General features: G+C 35.5%; 1 protein-coding gene across 11 annotated transcripts in view; it reads left to right on the top strand.

Annotated features, from left to right (window-relative positions):
• The window catches only part of PDE1A (phosphodiesterase 1A), a 341793-nt gene that overhangs the window by 313893 nt on the left and 4209 nt on the right, over positions 1-23691 (top strand). For all 11 annotated transcript variants that reach the window (XM_070580369.1, XM_070580372.1, XM_070580373.1 and 8 more), the window contains one exon: positions 22503-22619. In XM_070580369.1, the coding sequence (XP_070436470.1) occupies positions 22503-22576 (74 nt within the window). In that variant the 3' untranslated portion in view covers positions 22577-22619. The remainder of the gene's footprint in view (positions 1-22502; positions 22620-23691) is intronic.

Here is a 23691-nt window from a genome sequence, read left to right as displayed (position 1 = left end):
TTCTTTTGGCAAAACCTCAGTCCACGTCCAGTGAATGAGAAGCCTAGATATCTTCTGGAGGAAGTGGGAAGGTAGCGCTTGACTCAGTATTTTCCGAGAAAGTTTGTTCCCTTTGTGGACATGGCTTTTGAATCTGAAGATGAGGAATATGTGCTTTTGTTTCTAGGTACTTCGGTAACAACGCCTATGTCTGCTTGTCTGAATGGACATGGGCCACGGGGAACAAAACCAGATTGGTCAATAGTTCACAGTATCAGCTCACCAACAAGGCAAACAGCTTTTGTAGTTCTTTCAGGAGAGAAATTAAAAATAACATGTAACTGTTAAATTGACATTATTTAAAACAAAATTACTTGATTAAGATTTATCAAGTATATTTTATCACCTTTCAGAAAAAAAGATTAGAAGTTAATTTTTCCTTTAACTTGAATGATTTAAAACTAACTGAATCATATAATACAAATTAATACATAATTTAAAATGCTTTGAGGTTTTGCAGTGTGGTTAATACTTTTAAAGAATGTTTCAGAGATAAACTGACATTTTTGATTGTAGGGAAATCTGAGTTTAAAAGAAAAAGTGAGACAATCTTCTCTGTTTTGTGCCAAGGTCTAGGACAATCTTAAGGCATATTAGGTATATGAATTCAGTTACTTAAACTATTTTTTCCTAGAAAATACTGATGGGATCATAAAAACCAGTTTAAAAAATTGAGCACTGTAGCATAGTGTAAATAACTGATTTGCTCTCATTTCCACTCAGTATCTGACTTAGGGAATTTTAGGGCCAAATGCAAGAAACTGTTGTCTTGTGCTCCCCTCACTGACTCCCACGGTTTCTCTTGTCCTTTCTGAAAAATTCCAGTCTGAATCAGGCTGATTCTTCCTTTTGGTTTCACAGAGTGTGAAAAACTTGCCACTAGAATAATAGGAATAAGCCCATCTGAATGCTCCTTTATCCTCCTTTGCTTTTCTGGAGAAAACCTGGGTCCATGTCCAGGGGCACCATCAGGAAACAAGGCTGAGTGGCTTCAGGCTCTGTTCCCAAACTCCGACCCTTAGGGCACTTACAGAGGCTTCCTCAGTGAATATTTTCAACTCACCATTGGGACTGATCGATGATAAGCTGCTCAGGAAGAATAAATATGATTGTTAGCCTAAGCATCACACTCAACCCAATCTCATGGCGGTACTTTGCCCACCAAAGACCTGCATCACTCTGGTATTTCTCTGCACTTTTATCTCACAGATCTCGGGTAGAGCTCTGGGCATGCTTTTTTTTTCTTATTCGCCAGCAATCTCTATTAAGCCCTAACCATACTCCTCCTCATTCTTCTACATCTGGTGCTTAGAGAAAATAAAAATAGATTTTTTGAAAAGAACAAAAACAAGTCCACGGTACTTTGCATTGAATTACTTTAAAGGTTATGTTTCTAAGTACTTGTTCATAAAATATCTGTTATGCCTTTCCATTATCTTTTTAACCAATCAAAGCTCTTCATGTAAAACATAATGCATTTTACGTTACAGCTCCTAAGCTCCCAGGATTTTGAATCCTAAACATCTTTTTGAGAAAATGTACACATACATGTTAGATTTCAGAAAGGACAAGTCATCAGAGGGAAGCAAAGTCTTTCAGAAAAAAAAGCTGGAGCCTGCTCTCCTTGTCTCTCTAATTATCCTTCAAAATGTAATTAACAGGTTAAAAGAGCTGTTTCTAGTAATCTTAAAATCATATATTTTAAACTATTAGTAAATTATATATTATAGGATACATTTATTTTATTGTTTCTCTTTCTGATTTTTTCTCTTCAATTAACATTCTACAGTATATCATTGGTACGGTAGAACAGGAGTATGCATTTGATAGAATGGAACTTTTGGAAGATCAGAATTATGAAGTTGTAAGAGGTGGTATTCACCAAAGTCACTTATCCCTAGAAGAGCTTAGACAACAGTTTGAACAGTGAGTGTGTGCTTTGTTATTTATTCATTCATTTATTGTAAAGGCAAAATCAACAGTTTTCAACCCTGGCAACATTTCAGCATCATCTGGGCTACTTTATCCTTAAAAATTCGACATGGCTTGTCTCCAGTTCACAGAGGCAGGTCAAAATAGAACACTTTTGTGCATTTAAATGAAATGTGCCAGGACTTGGAGGGGGAGAGCAAGAAACTTCATCAGCTCATGGTCAAGACAAGCCAAGTACAGATTAGAATCCGAGCCAGCGCCACCCTGGCAAGCTGTCCTCGGGAAATAGCAGTGCGTGCCTTGGTGAAGATATCCCTTAAATAGCTATGCTTGGGTTACACATCTATACCCTGGAAAGTTTGCCTTCTACCCCTGGTAAAGTCAGCGAACTTTCTTTGTCTGTTATCCTTGTCATTTCCTCCTCATGAAATGCACTTCTTGGATCCCCTCCTCCACTCTGCTTGTTAAAATTCTACTTATCTTTCAAAACTCCATTACAATGCCTTTTCTAAGAAGGCTATCACGGAGTTGCATAAGCATAGATGTCTTATTTGTATTACAGTGGGAGTACTTATATTCTGCCTTGCATTCTCAAAATAGGAAGAAAAAAATCTGTTCAAAAGGAATCTATCAAAATCAGTGTTGGAATAAGAGTGGGAGTGGAGAGGAGATTCAGGGTTTGTTTCCAGCTCCACATTCCTTAAGGAGACTCTGGCATTCTCCTTTGGAGGTGTACCATCTCTCCACCCGATGAGAACCACTGCATATTATGAGATATGATGAGTGAACTGTGTTGCACATGTAAAAGCTATGGAGCCTGACAAAAAGTTGAGAACTACTAATGAGGTCATTCCAAAACTATTTAGAGGCCGACTACGTGCAAAACAAGTGCCTATAGGTTTTTTAGAGAGCAGAACTCATGGGATGTTCAGCTTTAGATCTCCCATGGCTCCTGCTTAGGGCCAGGTAAGAGCTCAGTCAGTGTTGGGTAGAGAAGAATTGACTCTATTCTATGGAAGCCTGATTTTAACAGTGAGTCCCTATAAATGAAATGGTATTACCCACTATGTTGTATCATATTTCTGTTTGTTAGCTAAAAGATAAAAAAAAAAACTGCTGAGAAATGGCAAAAGGGAAAACTAAACGTAGAGACATTCCCCAGAAGCTCCTCCCCTTGTTCAATGTCTGTACCTGCTATGTGTTCTGACACCCACAACCTAGTCCCTTGCTCTAATTTTACTTTGCAATGTGAGTAATAACTGGAGGAGTTCACAGGAGATTTGTAGTCTCTAAAAACTGGGGGGTAAGAAGTCCAACAGTGGAAATTTGAGGAATAGAGAGGGTGGTGATGAAGAGAGTGGTGGATGGGATGTTGCCTGTTGAGCAGAGGTGAGGCGGACAGAGTCAGACTAAAGACTTTGGGCACGAAGTGAGGAACAGCTCTCTCAGACTGTTCTCTTTCAGGTGCTGCTCTCTTTAGCAAGTGTCACCAGAATTTGACTGGGCCCTTCACACTGCTCACACTAGACTAGGTTCAAAACTTTGTCTTGTTCTCTCAATAATTAACCCAGTTCCAAGTACATTGGAAGCTTTGTTGTCTTAACATTACACTTTAGAGCAAAATGTAAATCTCTTTGTTTGTCACCACTTATCTCTTCTTTCCCCAAACCTCTAGTCTTATATTCTTCTTGATTTAACATCTCTCTTCTTTTTTTCCCCAGGCTGCCTCTAAAATTTCCTCAGTTAGAACAATTTAGTTCTGGTCTCAAATTCAACCCATTCAACAAAACGAGAGCCCGACAGTTGGCCTAAAATGACTTCTATAGCTCTTCAAGCATGCCTGGGAGTACCTGGGATGATCATGGTTTGGTTATTATTTTCAACTTTATTAGAATCCCTAAAAAATATAATTTCTTATTACCCTCAGGACATTTAAAAGTTTAATTTTTTATTACCCTCAGGACATTTTTCAAAAACTTTATCACTGTACCTATGACTTACCCTTGTAATCAGAAAATCATCATATGAGTTACTAAGTTAGATGTTTTCTTATTTTTAAACATTTTATAATTTATTTGAAATGGTATTGAATATATAATAATATTATGGTCAAACCAGTTTATTTAAAATCACATTTCAATTACTGGAAAAGCTTATAGATTTTCTCAATAGGAAACAAAAAGTTTTTAAAAACCTGTCATATCAATTGCTTGAAAAATTAAAAAACAAAACTAGAAGTCTTTCCACCAGCAGTAAAGGAAACATCCAAAATTGATGGGGAAGTATTAAAATTTTTTTTTAATTTTTATTTTTTTCGGATGTACATCATATTTCGAATTCTGTATACATTACATCATGTTCACCACCCGAACACTAATTATAGTGCATCCCCTCACATGTGACCCTAATCACCCCTTTTGCCCTCCCCCCTCCTCCCTTCCCCAATGGTAACCACTAGTCCAATCTCCAATGCTATGTGTTTTTTTTTTTTGTGTGTCATTTTTATCTTCTACTTATGAGTGAGATCATATGGTATTTGACTTTCTCCCTCTGACTTATTTCACTCAGCATAATACCCTCAAGGTCCATCCATGTTGTCACAAATGGCCGGATTTCGTCATTTCTTATGGCTGAGTAGTAGTCCGTCGTGTATAAATACCACATCTTCTCTATCTGTTCATCCTTTTATGGGCACCTAGGTTGCTTCCAAGTCTTGGCTATTGTGTATAATGCCACAATGAACATAGGGGTGCAAGTATCTTTATGCCTTCGTGTTTTCAAGCTCTTTGGATAAATACCCAGCAGTGAAATAGCTGGATCATATGGTAGATCTATCCTTAATTTTCTGAGGATACTCCAAATTGCTTTCCATAGTGGCTGCACCAGTTTGCACTGCCACCAGCAGTGAACAAGGGTTCCCTTCTCTCCACGCCCTCTCCAACATTTGTTGTTTCCTGTCTTGTTGATTATAGCCATTCTGACCAGAGTGAGGTGATACCTCACTGTAGTTTTGATTTGCATTTCCCTGATAGCTAATGATGTTGAGCATCTTTTCATATGCCTGTTGGCCATCTGTATTTCTTCTTTGGAGAAATCTCTGTTCATATGTTTTGCCCATTTTCTAATTGGATTGTTGGTTTTTTTGTTGTTGAGCTGTATGAGTTCTTTGTATATTTTGGATATTAACCCCTTATCTGATATGTGGTTTGCAAATATCTTCTCCCAATTGTTAGGTTGTCTTTTCGTTTTGTTGATGGTTTCCTTTGCTGTGCAGAAACTTTTTAGTTTGATATAGTCCCATTTGTTCATTTTTTCTTTTGTTTCCCTTGCGCGGTCAGACATGGGACTTGAAAATATGCTGCTCAGACCAATGTCATAGAGCGTACTGCCTATGTTTTCTTCTAGAAGTCTCATGGTTTCGGGTCTTACATTCAAGTCTTTAATCCATTTTGAGTTGATTTTTGTGCATGGTGTAAGGGAATGGTCTACTTTCATTCTTTTGCACGTGGCTGTCCAGTTTTCCCAACACCATTTATTAAAATTTTTAAAAGATCAAATTTACTTTATGATCAACATGATATTTTAATAGATTATGATAAGCACATTAATTAAATCATATATTATTATTAGGATATGAAATATCTTAAAATGCAATATTACATATGATGTATGAGATTTTTGTAATTATGTTGGTATTAATGCCAAACAGAATGCAGATTCATATTCTCCTAAATACATCTTTGTGCCATGCAATATACTGAATTCTGTCATAGTCATCATCCTATTTAATCAGCTAAACAGGCCTATGATTTGGGTACTATCCCCATTTTACCAATGTGAACACTGAGATGTAGGGGAGGCAAGTGAGTCACCCAAATCATGGGTTTGTGCATGTATTACAAATGAATCTAACTTTCTCATTTCTTTTCTTGGTTTCACATAATACACAGAAAACAGCTTAGCTACATGGTAGGAGTAAACCAGAAAGAGGAAACAATTTCTTGTGAAACCTTACCCCAGAGACTAGCACAATGGCTTTATCAAATCTACTTCTGTCTGATCTCAACATGACTGATCCAATGAACCTTCAAATATACAAGTTATATGCCATAGACATTTTTCCCTTTTTTTTTTTTTGAGGAAGTTTACCCTGAGCTAACTCCTGCCGATCCTCCCATTTTTGCTGAGGAAGACTGGCCCTGAGCTATCATCCATGCCCATCTTCCTCTACTTTATACGTGGGATGCCTACCACAGCATGGCGTGCCAAGCCGTGCCATGTCCGCACCCAGGCTCCGAACCTGCGAACCCTGGGCCACCAAGAAGCAGAACATGTGAACTTAACCGCTGCGCCACTGGGCCAGCCCCTCCCATAGACATTTTTATTTAAAATATGTTAAAAATTATGAATTTGTGAGTGAAATTTTATATCATTTATTTATTCACCCTTTGGTCATTTATACAAACATTTGTTACAACCAGCCTACAGAGCAGGAATTGTAGTCTGAGGAAACCGAGGCTCAGAGAATCTAAATTATTTGTCTAAATTCACAAAATTAGTCTTTGAAAAGGCTGAGATTTGTGTCTGCTCTGTCTAAGTTAAAAGCCAGTAACCTTTTGGATAGTTTCTAGATCATGTTCTAGAAGTTAATTGTGACTGGTTGGTTTAGTTGCATTTTCTAAACTTTCCTCCAGAGCAGAAGGCTTGTGCAAACTCTTTCTTCATGGAGGAACTGGGACGGCAGCAGAGTTTAGGGCATTCTAAGTGATATTATGCGAGTGTTTGCATGCTCCCACTTGTACTTTTATGGGCAATAAAAGTTGGAAGGAAGGTAGAATGGGTGGTCCTGCACGCCCTAGTGATTAATGGCTGGTTCAGTGATGATGAAGAAACAGCTTCCCCAAGGGCAGTAGGACGAGGACAAGTCGAGATCTGGGGCGGTAGGAAGATGAGTGATCAGAACATATGCTCCTTACTCAATTTGGAAGTGGAGGTGGTCTCTGAAGCTGATCTATCTTGGGTCAAATTTGAAATTTTATCCATAGTGGAATGTTGTTAAGATATAAGAAGTTATTTCCAGAAGATTCCATTGATCCTCTCCATCCAAGGCATGCATCTTGGTCTTTCCATTTGGCCAAGAGGCACTCTGACAGATGGTCATTATTGAGTATTACAGATCATTTTTTTTCTTCTCTGGGCACCATCTCATTATGCTTAACAATTTTAGCAAATGCTGATTTTATCATTGTTTTAGTGTGATCACTCAGAACCTATCACATATGTTGATTCATACATAAAATTTATGCCACATTTATATACAAATTAATACATATAAGTAATTTCTATGGTAAAATTTTCAGTATTTATGTTTCAGCATATTTTTTCAGTGTACAATATTCTTTTCCTTAGAAATATATTTCTATAACTCCCCTAAACTGGAAATGTAGTTAATATAAAGTTTTGTAAATAGTAAAGAGAAGAAACTTAATCTTCAATGAGTTAATAATTTATCTAAAACCCATATTCATCCAAAATTGTCCTCCTACACTCTACCACAGTGCTTATGAGTCTACCAAATGCTTATGAGTTATGGAAATTACTTAGAGTATTTATATTAAATTACAAAAAGGAGCATTATATTAGGCATGATTATAAGTCGTGAGATATAGACAGGCAAGAAAAAAAGATTATTGACTTTCCTGATGGCTTCTCAGGAGATTAAGAAATTATAGAGTGCAATTCCACCTGAAAGCCACGTCACAGCCTGTGCAAGAGCATCGGCTCCTCCGGCTCCGTGCTTCTACAAAGAATTTATTTTACTTTTTTGTTCGTGTTATTAAACAACATTAGTAGGAAAAAGACAAAAAAAGGATGAGTATTTTTGTTTTTGATTTTTAAAATAAACGCAAGTAGCATATTATTTCCTTATATAACGTGGTCTTACATCCAAATACTTGTGTACTTCTTGTTGGTAGACAATATTAATATCCTTCAAGGTAGCTTCTTAATAGATTCTGAGAATGTCTACTGTAGTTGAAATCAAATGATCTCCATAGGAATCCAAGCTATGGTCTTGAATGGTTTTTAGGCAACAATTCAAGAGGGGAAAAAAATAAGTTGAATTAGAAAAAAAATGAATCATCCCAAGATCACCACTGATGAATACAGAAATCAGAAAATGTTTCAGGAGCAAAAGTAAAATATATATTGAAAATTAAGAAAAAATACGTCAATTATACTTATCTTCATAATTTTACCACAATAATTCCTACAAACATAGCTGATTATAAATGCTAAGTACAATTTATTTTTTATGGAGTTTTAGAGAATTTTCTCTAGATTGTCAAAATTAAGTACATTTTTTTTCAGAAGCAAAAACCAGTTCAAAGAAGCTTAAGTTTTTCTGATCAGTAAATGTCTTTAAGTAAAATCTCATGCATGGTAGCTGTTCTAATTTGACCAAAAGACTTGGAGAGTTCCCTCTACTTGCCGGAAATCTGCCTCACCCTGTGAGAGAAAGGGAGTCCATTTTAGCAGATTGCTCAGTTGGCATCACGAGCCGCATAAATCACTGGTACAAACTCCTTAGTTGACCTGGCTCAACTGTTATGGGAAAAGATTCATCTCTTGGCTTTATCAGCATCTTTATGCTTTGAAATGTCTGTTTCAATGGCATTTTGTAGCATTTCTCTTTACTAAGATAATATGGTGAGTGTCAATAACTTTTCTTTGAGCAGTTAATCACTAATTTTGTCATTTCTGCAATAAAGCTTATTAATCTATTTTCACTTTTCATGTCCCTTTTCTAAAACATCAAAAAGGTAGTGTGACTTTCATAAACTTAATTTATCTTTTATATCAATTCTACCATTTGTCCTTCTGAACAAATGCTTTAATGGTTGTCTATCATTATAAAAATGATTCATAAAAATTTTAAGGGACAGATATCTTTGAAAAAATGTTTATGTTATAGTAGGAGTGAACAGCAGGGGTAAGATGGCTTAAGATACTATTTTTGGTGGGATTTGAGAATGACGTTAATATATAATTCAATTTAAAGTTAGTCAAGTTATTTTTCTCCTGAAAAGCCTGTTGTTTATTTTTTTAAGGGTGGCTCTTCTACACTTTCTTTACTGGGATCCCCTGACAGTTGACTTAATGGTTAATTGTACTAGACTAGTAGGAGCGCCTTGATAATTAATTAGCTGAGACTGGCTGGTGTCTAATATTGAATGATGTGTTTTCACAAGGAAGTATACTTATGCTTACTCTCTGGCTCTGGCTTCAGAAAAAAAAGGCTATCATTTACTAACAGATTTAATTCCATCCAAAGATAAGTCATATACTCATACGAAGGAAAGGCAAGAAACATAGCAAGTATTAAATTACACCCAGGAAGGCTGCACAGTATAGAGTTAGGATCTAGAACTCTTGTTCAATCCTGGTCCCATCGCTTATTAGTTATGTAACCTTGAACAAGTTATTTAATCTCTCTGTTTCAGTTTGCTTATTTGTAAAGTGAGGATCATAAAAAATAGTGTCTATCTCAAGAGCTTTTGTGAGAATTAAATAAATCCAGACATGTAAAGTGTTTAGAATGTGGTGTTTTCTACAGTAGTTTTTGTTACTCCCCCAGGCTCACACATATGCCTGCAAGCTAGATGGAGAATTTATAGAAGGCTTCCTTAAAGAAGTATACTATGGAAAACACTACCCGCTCATAACAATTTTGATGTGAGATTATCTTATGACAAAACATGCAATAGATTAATACTACCAGTTAATTGAGTGAATTGCTACATGGTGAATTGATCTTGACTCTTCTATCACCTTTGTGTTCTTAATTCATCCATCAAGACAGCCTGTAGAGTATACCTCCCAAATCTCTCTCAAATCATCCACTTTCCAGCATGAGTGAGTGAAGGAATGGAATTGTCTTATTCTGAATACTTGATACAGCTGCCTAATGTGTAGAGCTGAAAATGAACAATCTTTGTCTAAATACTTTCTGTTGAGGATTCTGCCACTTAAGATATTGCCTTTACTTTTTCTTCGCATAGAACACTTAAGGAGAAGAAAAAGATTAAAAAAAAGAATATTCTGCAGATATAAATTCTTTCAAAAAGAAAAGATTTCAGCTAATCCAGCAAACTAGGTTTATGGCAATTCACTTCTCCAAAAGAACATTTTACCATCTTAGTTTTTACCCCTTAAAATATGCCTAGATTTAGACTTTATATACAGTCGAAACTCTTCAGTTCTCCTGAATTTACTTCTTCTAGGACTCTTCTTCATATTTTGGCTAATATAATTTTCTCTTGTTAACTATAGGAATCTAGAAAATTCCCAGAAATCATGCAAAAAAGTGTATAGCTGAAGTCTTTGACCTTTCTTATATATATTTAATTTCCATGTTTTATTTCTCCTCCAAAGAATAAATTATGAAAAATGAAGGGGAAAGAAAAAGCGATCCAGGAAGTCTCTTCAGGTGGGATTTAGTATATAAGTCTTCAGGAGGAAATGGTGAAACCCCTCAGGAATCTGCTCCAACTTTATTTCCATATCATCTTCAAAACACAACGTAGGCCCATTCTTTAATGAATAACTGGTAGTGAGTGATCTTGGAAGCCTTGCACTAATTGTAATTTGTATCAGGAAACTTCTTTGTGGGTAAAGAGAGAAATTCAGCACAAGGACCCACTCAGTAATATTATCACTGTGGACACGAGATTCTTTCGGAAGGCTCCTGTGTTCCCACATCACCCTTTCATCTTGGACTAGGCTTCTATAAAATATGCTGAGCAAATCTGCTAATTAAAGAAAACTCAGAGACATCAGTAAGAAATAGAAATCTCATCAAACAAAATCAGTTCAACAAGAATAAGGTATAATTTTGATGTTAGTTTGATATAGGAATAATAGAGCACCCACGATTTATTTTAGATAAATTTGCCTCCATTGTGAAAGTAATCCTGTTACATGAGTCTTTATAGATTAGAGATCATACCACTGACCAGAATCTTGGCTAGATGTTGTAGATCGATAAAGTGCTTTGTGACTAATTGCTTAGAGTGCTTTTATTTGAAAGCATGAATTTACAAGTGTTCTTCAACAGGAGCAATGGGATATACGTTCAAGAGAAGCAATTTATTCCACCACTACTTTCAAAAACCATAAGTAGATGAAACTAACTCTCTCCACGCATCCCTTCAAATAGACCCGCATCATAGCCAGCCTAAGTTAGGAACATGCACATAGAAGAGGAAGAAATAGCATAGAAGGCATTTTGTAAGAACACTACTCTCTCATCCCGGGTTAAAGGATAGCTGGATATATGGGGTTGATTTCTATATTGGCTGATTCTTGGGCCTTGATCAATGTAGCTACCAACTCAGCCATCTAAGATTTGGTGATGTAAAGCTAGATAGGATGGAAAAAACATTTATATATTTGGGTATTTGGTATCGCTAATTCAACTCTGTCTAAAAATTGGTCAAACAATATTTACGGAATATCATCAGGGACATCTAAAGACTCCTAGAATTTTGGATTGTGCATACCACCAGTATTTGCTGAATCTTTCCTCTGTAGCAGGTACCCACTTGCTGAAAATCATGATGATGAAGGATTTTGAAGATTCTAAGTAGCTTTAGTCTACATGGGAAAAATGAAGAATAAAATCAAAGGAGACAAAGTTTCCTGACTCTTTCTTCTCTCAACCTCCCTAGATGGAAACTCACACAAAAAGTGCTCTCTCCACTGAAGAATTTGATCATAAAGACTAAAAATGAAGAAATTTGTGATGTTTTCAATTTGTTGCTCTGCTATGTCTTAATATACAAGGAAAACTGAGTGTAATTTGAGATCCCTAAAATCTATGACGATGGTTGGCTATGATGTTGCAGGGAGGTGAGTCAGAAATCATCAAGACAAAAGTGATGACAGGGTTTTCACTCACATCTTTTGATTTTTTAAGCATAGATCCTTACTGCAGCCATATATTTATGCTGGCTATGACTTTTTCCCAACTTTATTGAGATATAATTTTCATATAACATTGTGTAAGTTTTAGGTTTACAATGTGTTGATTTTATTTACTCATGTGTTTATGAAATGATTAGCACAGTAGGACTGGGTAACACCTCCATCACCTCACATAATTGCCATTTCTTTTTTGTGATGAGAATGTTTAAGATTTACTCTCTCTTAGCAACCTTCAAGTACATAATACAGTATTGTTAACTATAATCACCATGCTGTACATCAGATCCCCAGAACATATTCATCTTATAACTGGAAGTTCATACCCTTTGATCAACATCTCCCCATTTCCTCCACCCTCTAGCCCCTAACAACCACCATTCTACTTTGTTTCTATGAGGTCAGTTTTTTAGATTCTGCTAATAAGTGAGATCGTACAGTATTTGTCCTTCTCTGTCTGACTTACTTCACATAGCATAATACTTTCAAGGTCCAGCCATGTTGTCTACAAATGCCAGGATTTCCTTCTTTCTCATGGCTGAAAAATATTCCATTGTGTGTATATATGTATGTATATATATATATATATATATATTTACCATATCTTCTTTATCCATTCATCTGTAGATGGACACTGGGTTGCTTTCATATCTTGGCTATTGTGACAATTCTGCGATGAATGTGGGAATAACATATATGTTTAATATCTCATTTTCATTTCCTTCAGATATATAGCCAGAAGTGGGATTGCTGGATCATATGATAGTTCTATTTTTAATTTTTGAGGAATCTCCACACTGTTTTCCTTAGTAGCTGTACCAATTTACATTCCCATCAACAGTGCACAAGGGTTCTCTTTTCTTTACATCCTCGCCAAAACTTGTTCTCGCTTGTCTTTTTGATGATACCATTCTAATAGGTAGGAGATGATATCTCATTGTGGCTTCGATTTGCATTTGCCTGATGATTAGTGATGTTGCACATTTTTTCATGTACCTATTGTCCATTTTCCATTTTTAAGTTGGCTTGTTTTTTTGCTATTGAGTTGTATGAATTCCTTATATATTTTGGATATTAACTCCTTTTCAGATAAATGATTTACAGATATTTAATCCCATTCCATAGGTTATATTTTCATTTTGTTGATTGTTTCTTTTGATATGCAGAAGCTTTTACATTCGATGTAGTCCTATTTATTAATTTTTGCTTTTTAAAGCTTGTGCTTTTGGTGTCATATCCAAAAAGTTGTTGCCAAGACCAATGTCAAGGAGTTTTTTCTTTATGTTTCTTCTAGGAGTTTTATGGTTTCAGGTTTTATTTTTAAGTCTTTAATCCATTTTGAGTTAATTTTTGTGTATGGTGTGAGACAGGGATCCAATTTCATTCTTCTGCATGTGATTATCCAGTTTTTGCAACACTGTTTATTGAAGAGACTATTCCTTCCCCATTGAGTATTCTTGGCTCCCTTGTCAAATGTTAGTTAACCATATTTGTGAGGTTTTATTTTTGGGCTCTCTATTCTGTTCCATTGGTCTATGTATCTATTTTTAGGCCAGTAACATGCTGTTTTGATTACTACAGTTTTGTAGTATGGCTTGATGTGCAATCAGAAAGTATGATGCCTCCAGGTTTGTTTTTCTTTTTCAGGATTGCTTTGGCTATTTGGGATCTGCTGTGGTTCCATTCTAATTTTAGGATTATTTTTTCTATTTTCATGAAAAATCCCATTTAAATTTTGATAGAGATTGCATTGAATCTGTAGACTGCTTTGGGTAGTATGGATATTTAAGAATATTAATTCTTCTAATCCATGTACACAGGATATCTTTCCATTTATTTGTGTCTTCAATTTCTTTCATTGTCTTAAAGTTTTCAGTGCACAGAACTTTCACCTCCTTAGTTAAATTACTTCTTAAATATATTATTGTTTTTGATGTTATTGTGAATGGCCTTGTTTCCTCTATTTCGTTTTCAGATATTTTGTTGTTAGTGTATAGAAGCACAGCAGATTTTTGAATGTTAATTTTGTATTCTGCAACTTTACTGAATTCATTGATTAGTTCTAACAGTTTTTTGGTAGAATCTTTAGGATTTTCTATGTATAAGATCATATCATCAGCAAACAAAGACAATTTTACTTCTTTCTTCCAATTTGGACTTTTTTTTTTCTTTTCCTTGCCTGATTGCTATGTTGAATAGGTGTGGTGAGAGTGGGCACTCTTGTGTTGTTCCTGATCTTAGAGGAAAAGCTTTCAATCTTTCACCATTGAGTATGATATTAGCTATGGGCTTGTCATATACAGCCTTTATTATGCTGAGATATGAACCTTCTATACCCAGTCTGTTGAGGGTTTTTATCATAAAATGATGTTGCATTTTGTCACGTGCTTTTTCTGTGTCTATTGAGATAAATGATTTTTATCTTTCATTCCATTAATGTAGTATATAATATTTATTGATTTGCATGTGTTAAACCATCCTTGCATCCCAGGGTTAAGTCCCATTTGATTATGGTGTATGATTCCTTTAATTTGCTATTTAATTTGGTTTTCTAATATTTTGGTGAGAATTTTTGCATCTATGTCCATCAAGGATATTGGCCTGTGGTTTTCTTTTCTTGTGGTACCCTTATCTGGCTTTGGGAACAGGGTAATGCTGGCCTCATAAAATGAGTTTGAGAGTGTTCCCTGCTGTTCAATTTTTTGGAAGAGTTTGATAAAAATTGGCATTAATTCTTTGTTAAATTTTGATAGAATTCACCAGGGAAGCCATCTGGTCCTGGGCTTTTCTTTGTTGGGAGATTTTTGGTTAATGATTCAGTCTCCTTACTCATTATTGGTCTGTTCAGATTTTCTATTTATTTGTCATTCACTCTTGGTGGGTTTCATGTTTCTAGGAATTTATCTCATTACTCCTGGAGTCACAAATCTCAAATTATTTCTCCTCCATGATATTAATGAGAGAACATTTGGCTCCTTCTTGCAGTCCTTTACTTTGAAATCTCCCTGAATATAGGACCTGTGTGGGCCTTGGTAGCTGAGTCTTTCTTGGCCTGTTTTCTACTGCAGGTTTTACTACAGAGAATAGCAGTTAAAAAAGCCTTGTTTCTTAGAAAATGCTGCTCACACTTCTTACTATCAAACTACTTAATGTTCCCTGAAGAACTGAATTTTGAATCTTAGTAGCCTGTCAAAGCGGGAAGATGAAAAATGTCATATTAACTCTACACTTCCCAACTTGAAACTTCACAAATATATTTCTCCAGACCACAAAGAATGCTTTCACTCTTTCAAATCCAGTAGAAACTTACCCTTTTCCTCAGGGAGTCAGCACTGTGTGACCAAACTCTCCAGGTTAATAAAGTACATGGCTCTGGAATTAAAGGCCCAGCTCTGCCCTTGAGATGATATGTGACCTTGGGCAGTAAAAACTCTTGGGAGGATCAAATGATAAAGTATGTAAAAAGCACTTCACACAGTGCTTGGCACGTACTAAGTATTCTCTGAATGTTAACTATTGTTTTTGCTGTTGTTGCTAATATTATTAATAATAATCAACTTAGTCCTTCTTGCTCGTTAATTTTTGCCCTTTCTTATACAGATTGTATGTGATTTAATAAGTCAAGATATAATAGCACATTCATGATAAAAAACATATAGACTGATTTTAACAGGAATTTAAACTTTAAAGTTGTTTGTGTATTGTATTCCTTTTAAAGTAGTTGTATAAAGACCCAGAATGTCAAATTTGATCACATCTTCTTTATATCCATGTTTGGATATGGAAAATACTCAGCATCTTATGAAAAACTGTAAGCCAGAGATTGCAGATAAGTAGTAAGATATATAATGTGCATCCATCATTGGGGTTTTTTTCCCTGACATTGTTAAAATTGAGCAATTTGAGAAACAATTTCTAATAGTAGTGGGATTATGTTATAAAATTCCACAGTGAAAGTGAAACTCTTAACTAATGTTTTAACTTTCAAATTAAGTAGAAATGGCAACAAACCAACAAAATCAAGAATTGATTTTTAAATAGTTCCCTAGAGCTAGTAAACATGAACGATATTCTACACATACAAGAGAATGAGAATTAAGGCTCATGTTTAGAATAATACACCTCGGGTTTTTTCACAGGATTATCCATGATTAAAACAAGTACAATTATGTTCAATATCCTCCATTTAGGCACAGAAGTAGATTTATGTATTGACATACTTAAATATTTTTACAAAAAGCAGTTGAAGTCTTTTTTGCTTAATCCAGCTTTAAATAGAAAACCTAATTAACCAGACTACTGAAAGCAAAGCCAAAATGTTTCTATCTTTTTTACAAAGTATTTTTCCAAGTTTTAACTTTGAAACTAGTTTAGATGAATATTTAGATTAGTATTCTGTATGTATTTTTTTCTACTTATAAAAGATGAAGCAAATGATTTTTTGCCATACCTCTCAGACTCATTTTCATCCCATCTTTTCGCTGATTGAGAAATTTAGAGAAGTCTCATATTGCCTCTCACATCAAATTGGCTCTAAGAGCCAAATTCTAAAATTTTCACCATTGGTTCTTGCCACTGTTCACAGCAGTGTGATCTGAATGATCTTTACTTCACTTCTCCAGGCCTGTCTCCATTGTCACCCTCCCAACATCCCTACCTTCAAAGATGATCAATGCCCTTATGTTCTCACCATTTTTCTGCCACTAGAGGCTGCTTTCTTTTAAGCAGATCTAATCACGCAAATCCCTTCTAGGCATAGTAGCATTTTAGTAGGTGTTAGAGCCTTCCTCTAAAAAGAATGACACTGAAGGAGAAATTTTGGCTTCAGCCAGTGGGTAGGGGCTCTGAGTCAAGTTTTCTCAACTGGGCCTCACTTCTTCCTTGACATATCTTTTTCTTTCCCACCTCCTGCCTTTGCTCAGTCTCTACTCTTCCACCACACCTCGTCACTCCCTGCAGTAGGAGCACATTCCTACCTGCATGTCACCAAAACATGCATCATAGAGACCCAGTTTTAGACTCAACTCTTTTAAGGAGCCAACTCAACTACTTCCCACATTGTTTAAACTCTAGTTTCAGTGGAACTTAAACACTAAGATTTCTGGCTGTTTGGTGTGGTATTAGCTCCCCAAGTTGAGGATAATTTCATTGAATGGCAGAGGAATATACATAGAAACCTTTCCTTTTCCATAGGTCACCTGTAGAACTCCCTACATGAATAGATGTCTGACATGTGACCATTGGGCATATGGATTCATTCTGGAGTTTGCTAATGTAAATCGATGTGTTTTGTTTTGCTTTAGTGGACCAAGAAATAATTTAGCTATTTCTTGACTTGTAGTTTATATAACATTTTATAAAATATTACTTCTTCTACCTGTGCAGGGTTGGAGCTGGCATATTTGGGAAGTGGTGGAGTTTTTCTTCAGCAGCTCCACCTTCTTTTTCTTGTCATCTCCCTCAGTGCTTAGTGTTCAGTCTTCTGAACTACTGTTAGCTTCATGCACACAGCAAAATTTATCCTCAGGCAGAAAACATACGTACAACTATTTCCTCTCTAGACGCATTTAAATTAAGAATGTTTTCCCTTTGTGCCAAAGATTTCTTATTCTCAACCTAAAAGGTAAATTATTTTATACAGATACAACAATACTGATTAGAATCAGAAGCTCTGATTTTATCCTACATTACTTTTTTCCAATAACTATAACTTTTAATCTTTGATCATCGATTCATTCTAGTTCCTTGCAACATAAGCTCCATAAGTGGACCAAAAATAAAACTGAAGCAACCTAGACAGATCTGCCTGCATGAGGAAACACTGCTATACATAGCAAAGGTAATATTTTTCCCACGAAGAAATGAGAATGCAGTGTAATCATAACTAGGATTTCTGTTGAAAAGACTGCACAAACCAATTCTGTGCTAAGTATTTTTCAAACATTATTTGCTGTTGCTGCTAAATATGGAAATTCAACTGAAGTATTTTGGGGGATAATTTGGGGTTCTGTCTCCCAAACTCATGCAGACTATGGTGCCTTTGAGTAGTCATTTATCCCTGCTGACCATGTGTTCCTCACATCTAGGATGGAAATCGTACTGATGGTTTTCCTAATCATACGCAGGGATTGTCAGGTTAGACAAGTGAGAAATACTTGTGAGTGCAAATATGAACCATTAAATTAACTCAATTATTTTTTATATCTACAGAAGAAATGATCTTTTTGTTAATTATGAATTCTATGTATTAAAAAATACAACAAGCACATCAAATTTGCTATTTAGATCAAAACTAAATTTTTTAAAAGAGAGTGGATTTAAAGTCTATTAAAGGAAATCATTAGGTAATTAAGAGGTTAGGTGGCATATAGATATGGCAGAAATAGTGAAGGTGATTGTGGTTTGGGCAGTGGTAGAACCGGAAGTCAAGATTCTGGTTGGACCTTGTCAGAGCAATGAAGCCACTTGATAGTTTTGAAACTTTGGATGGACGTCAAGCTATGTCTCAGTTTCTGCAATTGTTAAACCCCACCTCCTAGGTTTGCTGTGAGGATTCAGGGAATTAAGATGAGTGAAGCGCTTTAAATAGTGCCCACCACCTAGCAGTTGTTCACGAGGTGTTGATTATTATTATTATATTCTCAATTGTATAATAATTTATCCTAACAGATTATTTTTCAAATAATAGTTAAGCAAGGCCATAACCAGACAACTGGAGTTTCTAATATCCACTTGATAGTGTGCCTTGTAAGTATTATTATATACTTGCAAATGTTATTTATATCATCTATGAAGCTAATATTTTATGATTCTAATATTATAATAGCTCAAATTGCAGGCTCAGAGCCCAGATTAGCTATGTTTAGAGGATTTCTGATTATTTTGGTTGGTTTCTCTCCTATGACCACTATCCTTTCCTTGCCCCCCACCAAATTTAGACTTTATTTATAAACCAAAACCACAGTGTTTCCATCATTTTATAAATTACTTTTTTCAAGTTTTAACATTTGAAACTGGTTTAGATGAACAACTCAGAGCTCCTTAGGATGAACAGAATGACCTGAAGTCCCTTCCCTTTGCTCCCTTTTTCTGGGCTGTCAAACATGCGTCTATGCTCTAGCTTTGGACAGACCCATTGCGTTCATCCCTAGGGAAAGCTTCCTACGTATGTGAGCTTGCAAGTCTCTTCAGTAAAATGACATTGCAAGGCCACTTTACTGGTCTTGTTGAAATAAATAGCAGTGAATTAAAAGCTAATGGTTTTGGCTTCAGGTTATCTATTTGTGGTCTACTTTGGAGGAAATCACTTGATTATTCTGGGCATCTTTCTTACCTGTATAATGAAATTAGACCAGATCAAAAGTTTTAACTCAGAGTTATAGAGATAAGGTCTGTACACTTGGAGAGTGACTTTTTACTAACCTTTAACTAAAATTTAGGATTTCCTTCATTTGTAGGCAACAATACACAGAGTAATATTTGTGGTATTTGTGTTTGTCCCGATAGAAATCACAGATATTTTCGTAACATATTTAAATTCAGGGAGATACCTTGAAGTATCATTTTCTAACATTATTACTTCAAAATTATATAGAGGGTAGACCTGCAGCTAAACCTTGTCATTTAAGGCCTTAATAAAGAAGTACATGTATTACTATATAGCATCACTAGGATTACTTAAATATGTTGATAATTATATTTTAATATAAAATGAGTCCTTTGTAATCTTATGCATTTTATTTATTTATGAATTTTATTTGGAGAAGGCCGTAGGTTTCACCAAACTAGAAGAGGCGCCGTATTCAAAACTGCTTGGAACCTTGGATTGTATGGATGCTTCTCAAGGTCTTTTACATAGACCACTCTTGGGCCGTGAAGAACATCTAAGATGATCTTTAATGGATGCAGCTATGCAAATCATTTCTTCTTTTCTGGCAGAATGATATGTGATAGCTTATGAAAGATTAAGGTTACTTCCAAGTAGTACTATCCAAGTTAATGGTAAAGGCTTCTACAACTGAAGAATTATTAACTAAAAGAAATGTGACTTGAATTTGCTGTGGACTCTAATTCAGTATTTTCCTAAGCAATCTGGCTTCCATGCAATTGCTTGGCAGAGGAGTGTATGTGCCCCTGGAAACATCTGAAATGTTACTGTTTTCAAGGAAGACACTTTGTTTTCAGTACTGTAAAACTCTTGTCTTGAGTTGGTCATAATTTTCAATTGCTGCTTTTCTAATTTCATGTATAGAATTACTCTTGGATGCAATCTGTGTATCATTTTGGGATTACTTCTGGGAGATAGCTGCATTGTTACCGTTTGATGATTTTGTTCCTCATCCACTGCTATGTTACTGGTGCGTTCTTTATCCACTAGATATAAGAGCATTATGGTGGTAGTTGGACCTCAGTGTGCTTTGCTCATTGTAAAAGGTTCTCTCAAAAATTTTGACAACCAGAGAATTACTTACTTATACTCCTTTCTTTTAATTCAGTTTATTCTTTCCACTCTGTTCTGTTCTGTTCTATTCTAGTCTGTTTTGTTCTGTTCTAATCTAGTCGTAAGTAATAGGATATTAAATCAGAAGTTTAAACCAAGACTCTAACATGATAAATGTCAGAAAAAAGTTGACTTGTGAGATAGGAATTTCAGAGAAGATTCAAAACCCAATTGTAGGATGCTTATAACCCACACTCAATTCAAACAAATTAAGGGGTCAGGTTGTTGATGGTTGAAAAAGGGTTTGTGAGGAAGATTTCTTTAAAGAGCTCTCTGCTGTCTGGAAAGGTGTAGAAATGCTTCCCTCTTCACCTCAAATCAGGGGAAAAGAGCTTCGCCAGGACCCTTGGGGTGCTTGAAGTTAAGGAGATATTGAGAATGGAGTCTAGTTCTTAAATGAGAGATCTAAAGGGTTAGATGGTTAGATGGTGACAGATGAGCCAAAGGAGAGGAGGCTGTGTAGATTGCAGCCTTACTCAAGTAATTTATGGAAACAAATGGCTCACGGTGTTTTACGTGAACCAAATGTGGCCCACGCATGTTTGAAAGGGTGTTAGGACCTCAGCAGACAGAAGCTGGAGATGTACCAACAAATTTCCATGGGTTGTGGACCTTGTAAAGGAACTAGTTTCATGTGTGCATACCAACATGGTTAGAAGTCTGTAGGCACGGTTCTTGACAAGATGTCGCTGAGGGGCCCATGAATGTGTGCATATAAGAATCAGCTCTAAACACCTGCCAAGTGCAGTGAGTGCAAAGCCATCCTGCAGTGGCACTTGTCACTCTGCTGCTCCTCTCAGTCCTCATCTCTCCCTTGTTCCAGCTCAGGAGTCCAGGGTAGCCTGTTGGGGGAGGGTGAATAAGAAATGAAAGAGCACCAATCATGCTCCAACACACACGATTTCTGGGCTCTACCATACACTCAAAGTGGCAAAGAAATCTTATCTTTGTTTTAAGCTTGATGTATATGCTATACGGCCAGATCTTCTAATGTCTGAATTAAACCCTTGGCAACTCACTGTAATCACACACTGCTTTTACTATCTAAGAATGATTGGAAAAGTCATGATACTACCTGAAACTTTGATTCTGGGACAGGAGATTAGTTTCCCCTCATCGAATATATTTTACAGAAAAAGTGGGAGACAAAATAATTTTGCTTTGTAATAACACTCCATCAGTTCTATATATTCACTAATTTTATAACCTCAGTAAAAAAATCTGTTGCAACTAAGACAACACCGTCTTACAACATCTGTTGAAGGAATTATCTCAAAGTTAATTGGTGCAAAGTTTAACTGTTAGTATATTTTCAATCAAATTTCAGACAAAAAGAACATTCCATCATATACAATATTTCCTGAAACATCAAGATATTTTGAGTATTGACTCAACAGTTAATTTCTGCTAAATTTTTTTTACTTTCTTTCTCATAGAATAAGACTTTTTCATCTGTACATTTTGCTTTATGTTTCTACTTTTGATAGATTCTCGGCAACCTCTCTAGAAATGTTAGAACATTTTCCATGCTCATATTTCTTTTCCTTAAGGTTTATATAGAAACTGAGTGCTTCTAAGATTATAAATTCCATTAGTTTGTTTTGGCAGACTATGTCTTATCTTAAACACTACTATTCTCTTATACTCATTTGTTTTAAATTCATAGCAACTAAGCAGTGTGTGGTAAAAGACACTGATCATTAAAGGGTTTGTTTAAAAGAATTTTATGCAATTAAAAATATTCAGGAAAAACATGCATAATTTTTATGTTTGATTTAATAGATGTTTAAACATGTTACATCTGTTTCATTTCTGTATTCCTAGATTAAATTGCAACTTCACAAACTTGTATAACCACCAGGAGGTGACTGTTATACTCTATAAATCCACAGGCTGAAAAGAAAACACTTGGTATTTTTGGAGAAACGTGCTACAAGATCCATTGTAAAATCTGATCTCCAACATTCTACCCATTGCTTCAGTTTTCTGACCTTATTAGGTTTTTCACAGGCCTATTTTGTTTTCGTTAATTTGTTTGCTTGTTCTTTAGGTGAGTCTGACCTTCATAAAAACTCAGAAGATCTAGCAAATGCCGAAGAAAAACATGCTGATATACATTCATAAGTTTGAAACACCCTAAAGGCTTCTGTCATTTTCAACATGAGAGGTAATTTTATTGTTTTGATAAGAAATCTAATTTCTGAAATGAATGGTTTCTAAAGTCTCATTAGAGACAAAGTAATCTTATTTAAATGCCCTCCTGGATTTTTTAACAAAAATCATTATCGTCTATCTTCTGAGGCAAAATCCTAAATAGTTGCCTTTCAAAGTGTTCTTAATTTGCTCATCAATAAAAATTATACTTAATGAAAAATTTTAGTTCTTTAAAAATAATAAGCTATAGTCCATGGGGAGTTTTAATCCTGATTTCTTTTTCTACTTCATGTAGGAAATATGAATGTTTACACCAGGTAATAATAACAAAGCAAGCACATGTTATGAAACAAACATCAATGTTTGCTAGAATCTGTGATCATTTGCACCAGTGGTTCTCGTTCATAAAAATTCCTCTTCTAGGGTCTGCCTTCAAGTACCAAATTATTAACTCTGGGAGTGATGCCTTGGAAATCCAAATTTTGAGAAATTCCATCTGTTGATAGTTCGGTGCACTCCAGCTGAGAGCCACTATCTTGGGCCTACAGAGAAGGTGCAGGCAGTTAGAAAGGAGGGATGTGTATTTAGGGTGGCAACATCTCAGTGTCCCCTTAAAGAAGTAAGAAACAAAACCCAAGTGTTATAATGAGTCCTGTTGTCGGGATGATGGTAGCAGCAAGAGAAAATGCTGAGAGTACGATGCCAAACCTTTGAGATGTTATCAGTAGCTCCTCAAATGTCGCTTTAGATGTGAAAGAGTTAAAATGTGATTAGTTTTAAGCTAGTCTTTTAAGATGATTCATTTCTAAGTATTCTTGAGTTGGTTGTAAGACTGTCTTTTATTGGTAATAATAGTTTCATTAATAGCAACTATCAAGTGTCAGACACAGTAGTGAACATCTTACATGTATTATCTGACTTCGTCTCAAGAATTACAGAGTTAGTGATGGTGATTCCCATTTTGCATATGAAGCTTGAATAGAAATCAAGCCACAAAGTGGCTTCTCAGCAACTAAAACCCATCTGTATATTTAACAATTTTAATATATTGTCTCATATTAGCTACGGCAGTTTCTCTCCGTACC

This window comes from Equus przewalskii, chromosome 17 (assembly GCF_037783145.1).
Source record: "Equus przewalskii isolate Varuska chromosome 17, EquPr2, whole genome shotgun sequence".
Classification (NCBI taxonomy): Eukaryota; Metazoa; Chordata; class Mammalia; order Perissodactyla; family Equidae; genus Equus; species Equus przewalskii.
Note: the sequence above shows the minus strand (reverse complement) of the source record. Positions and strands in the feature narration are given on the sequence as shown.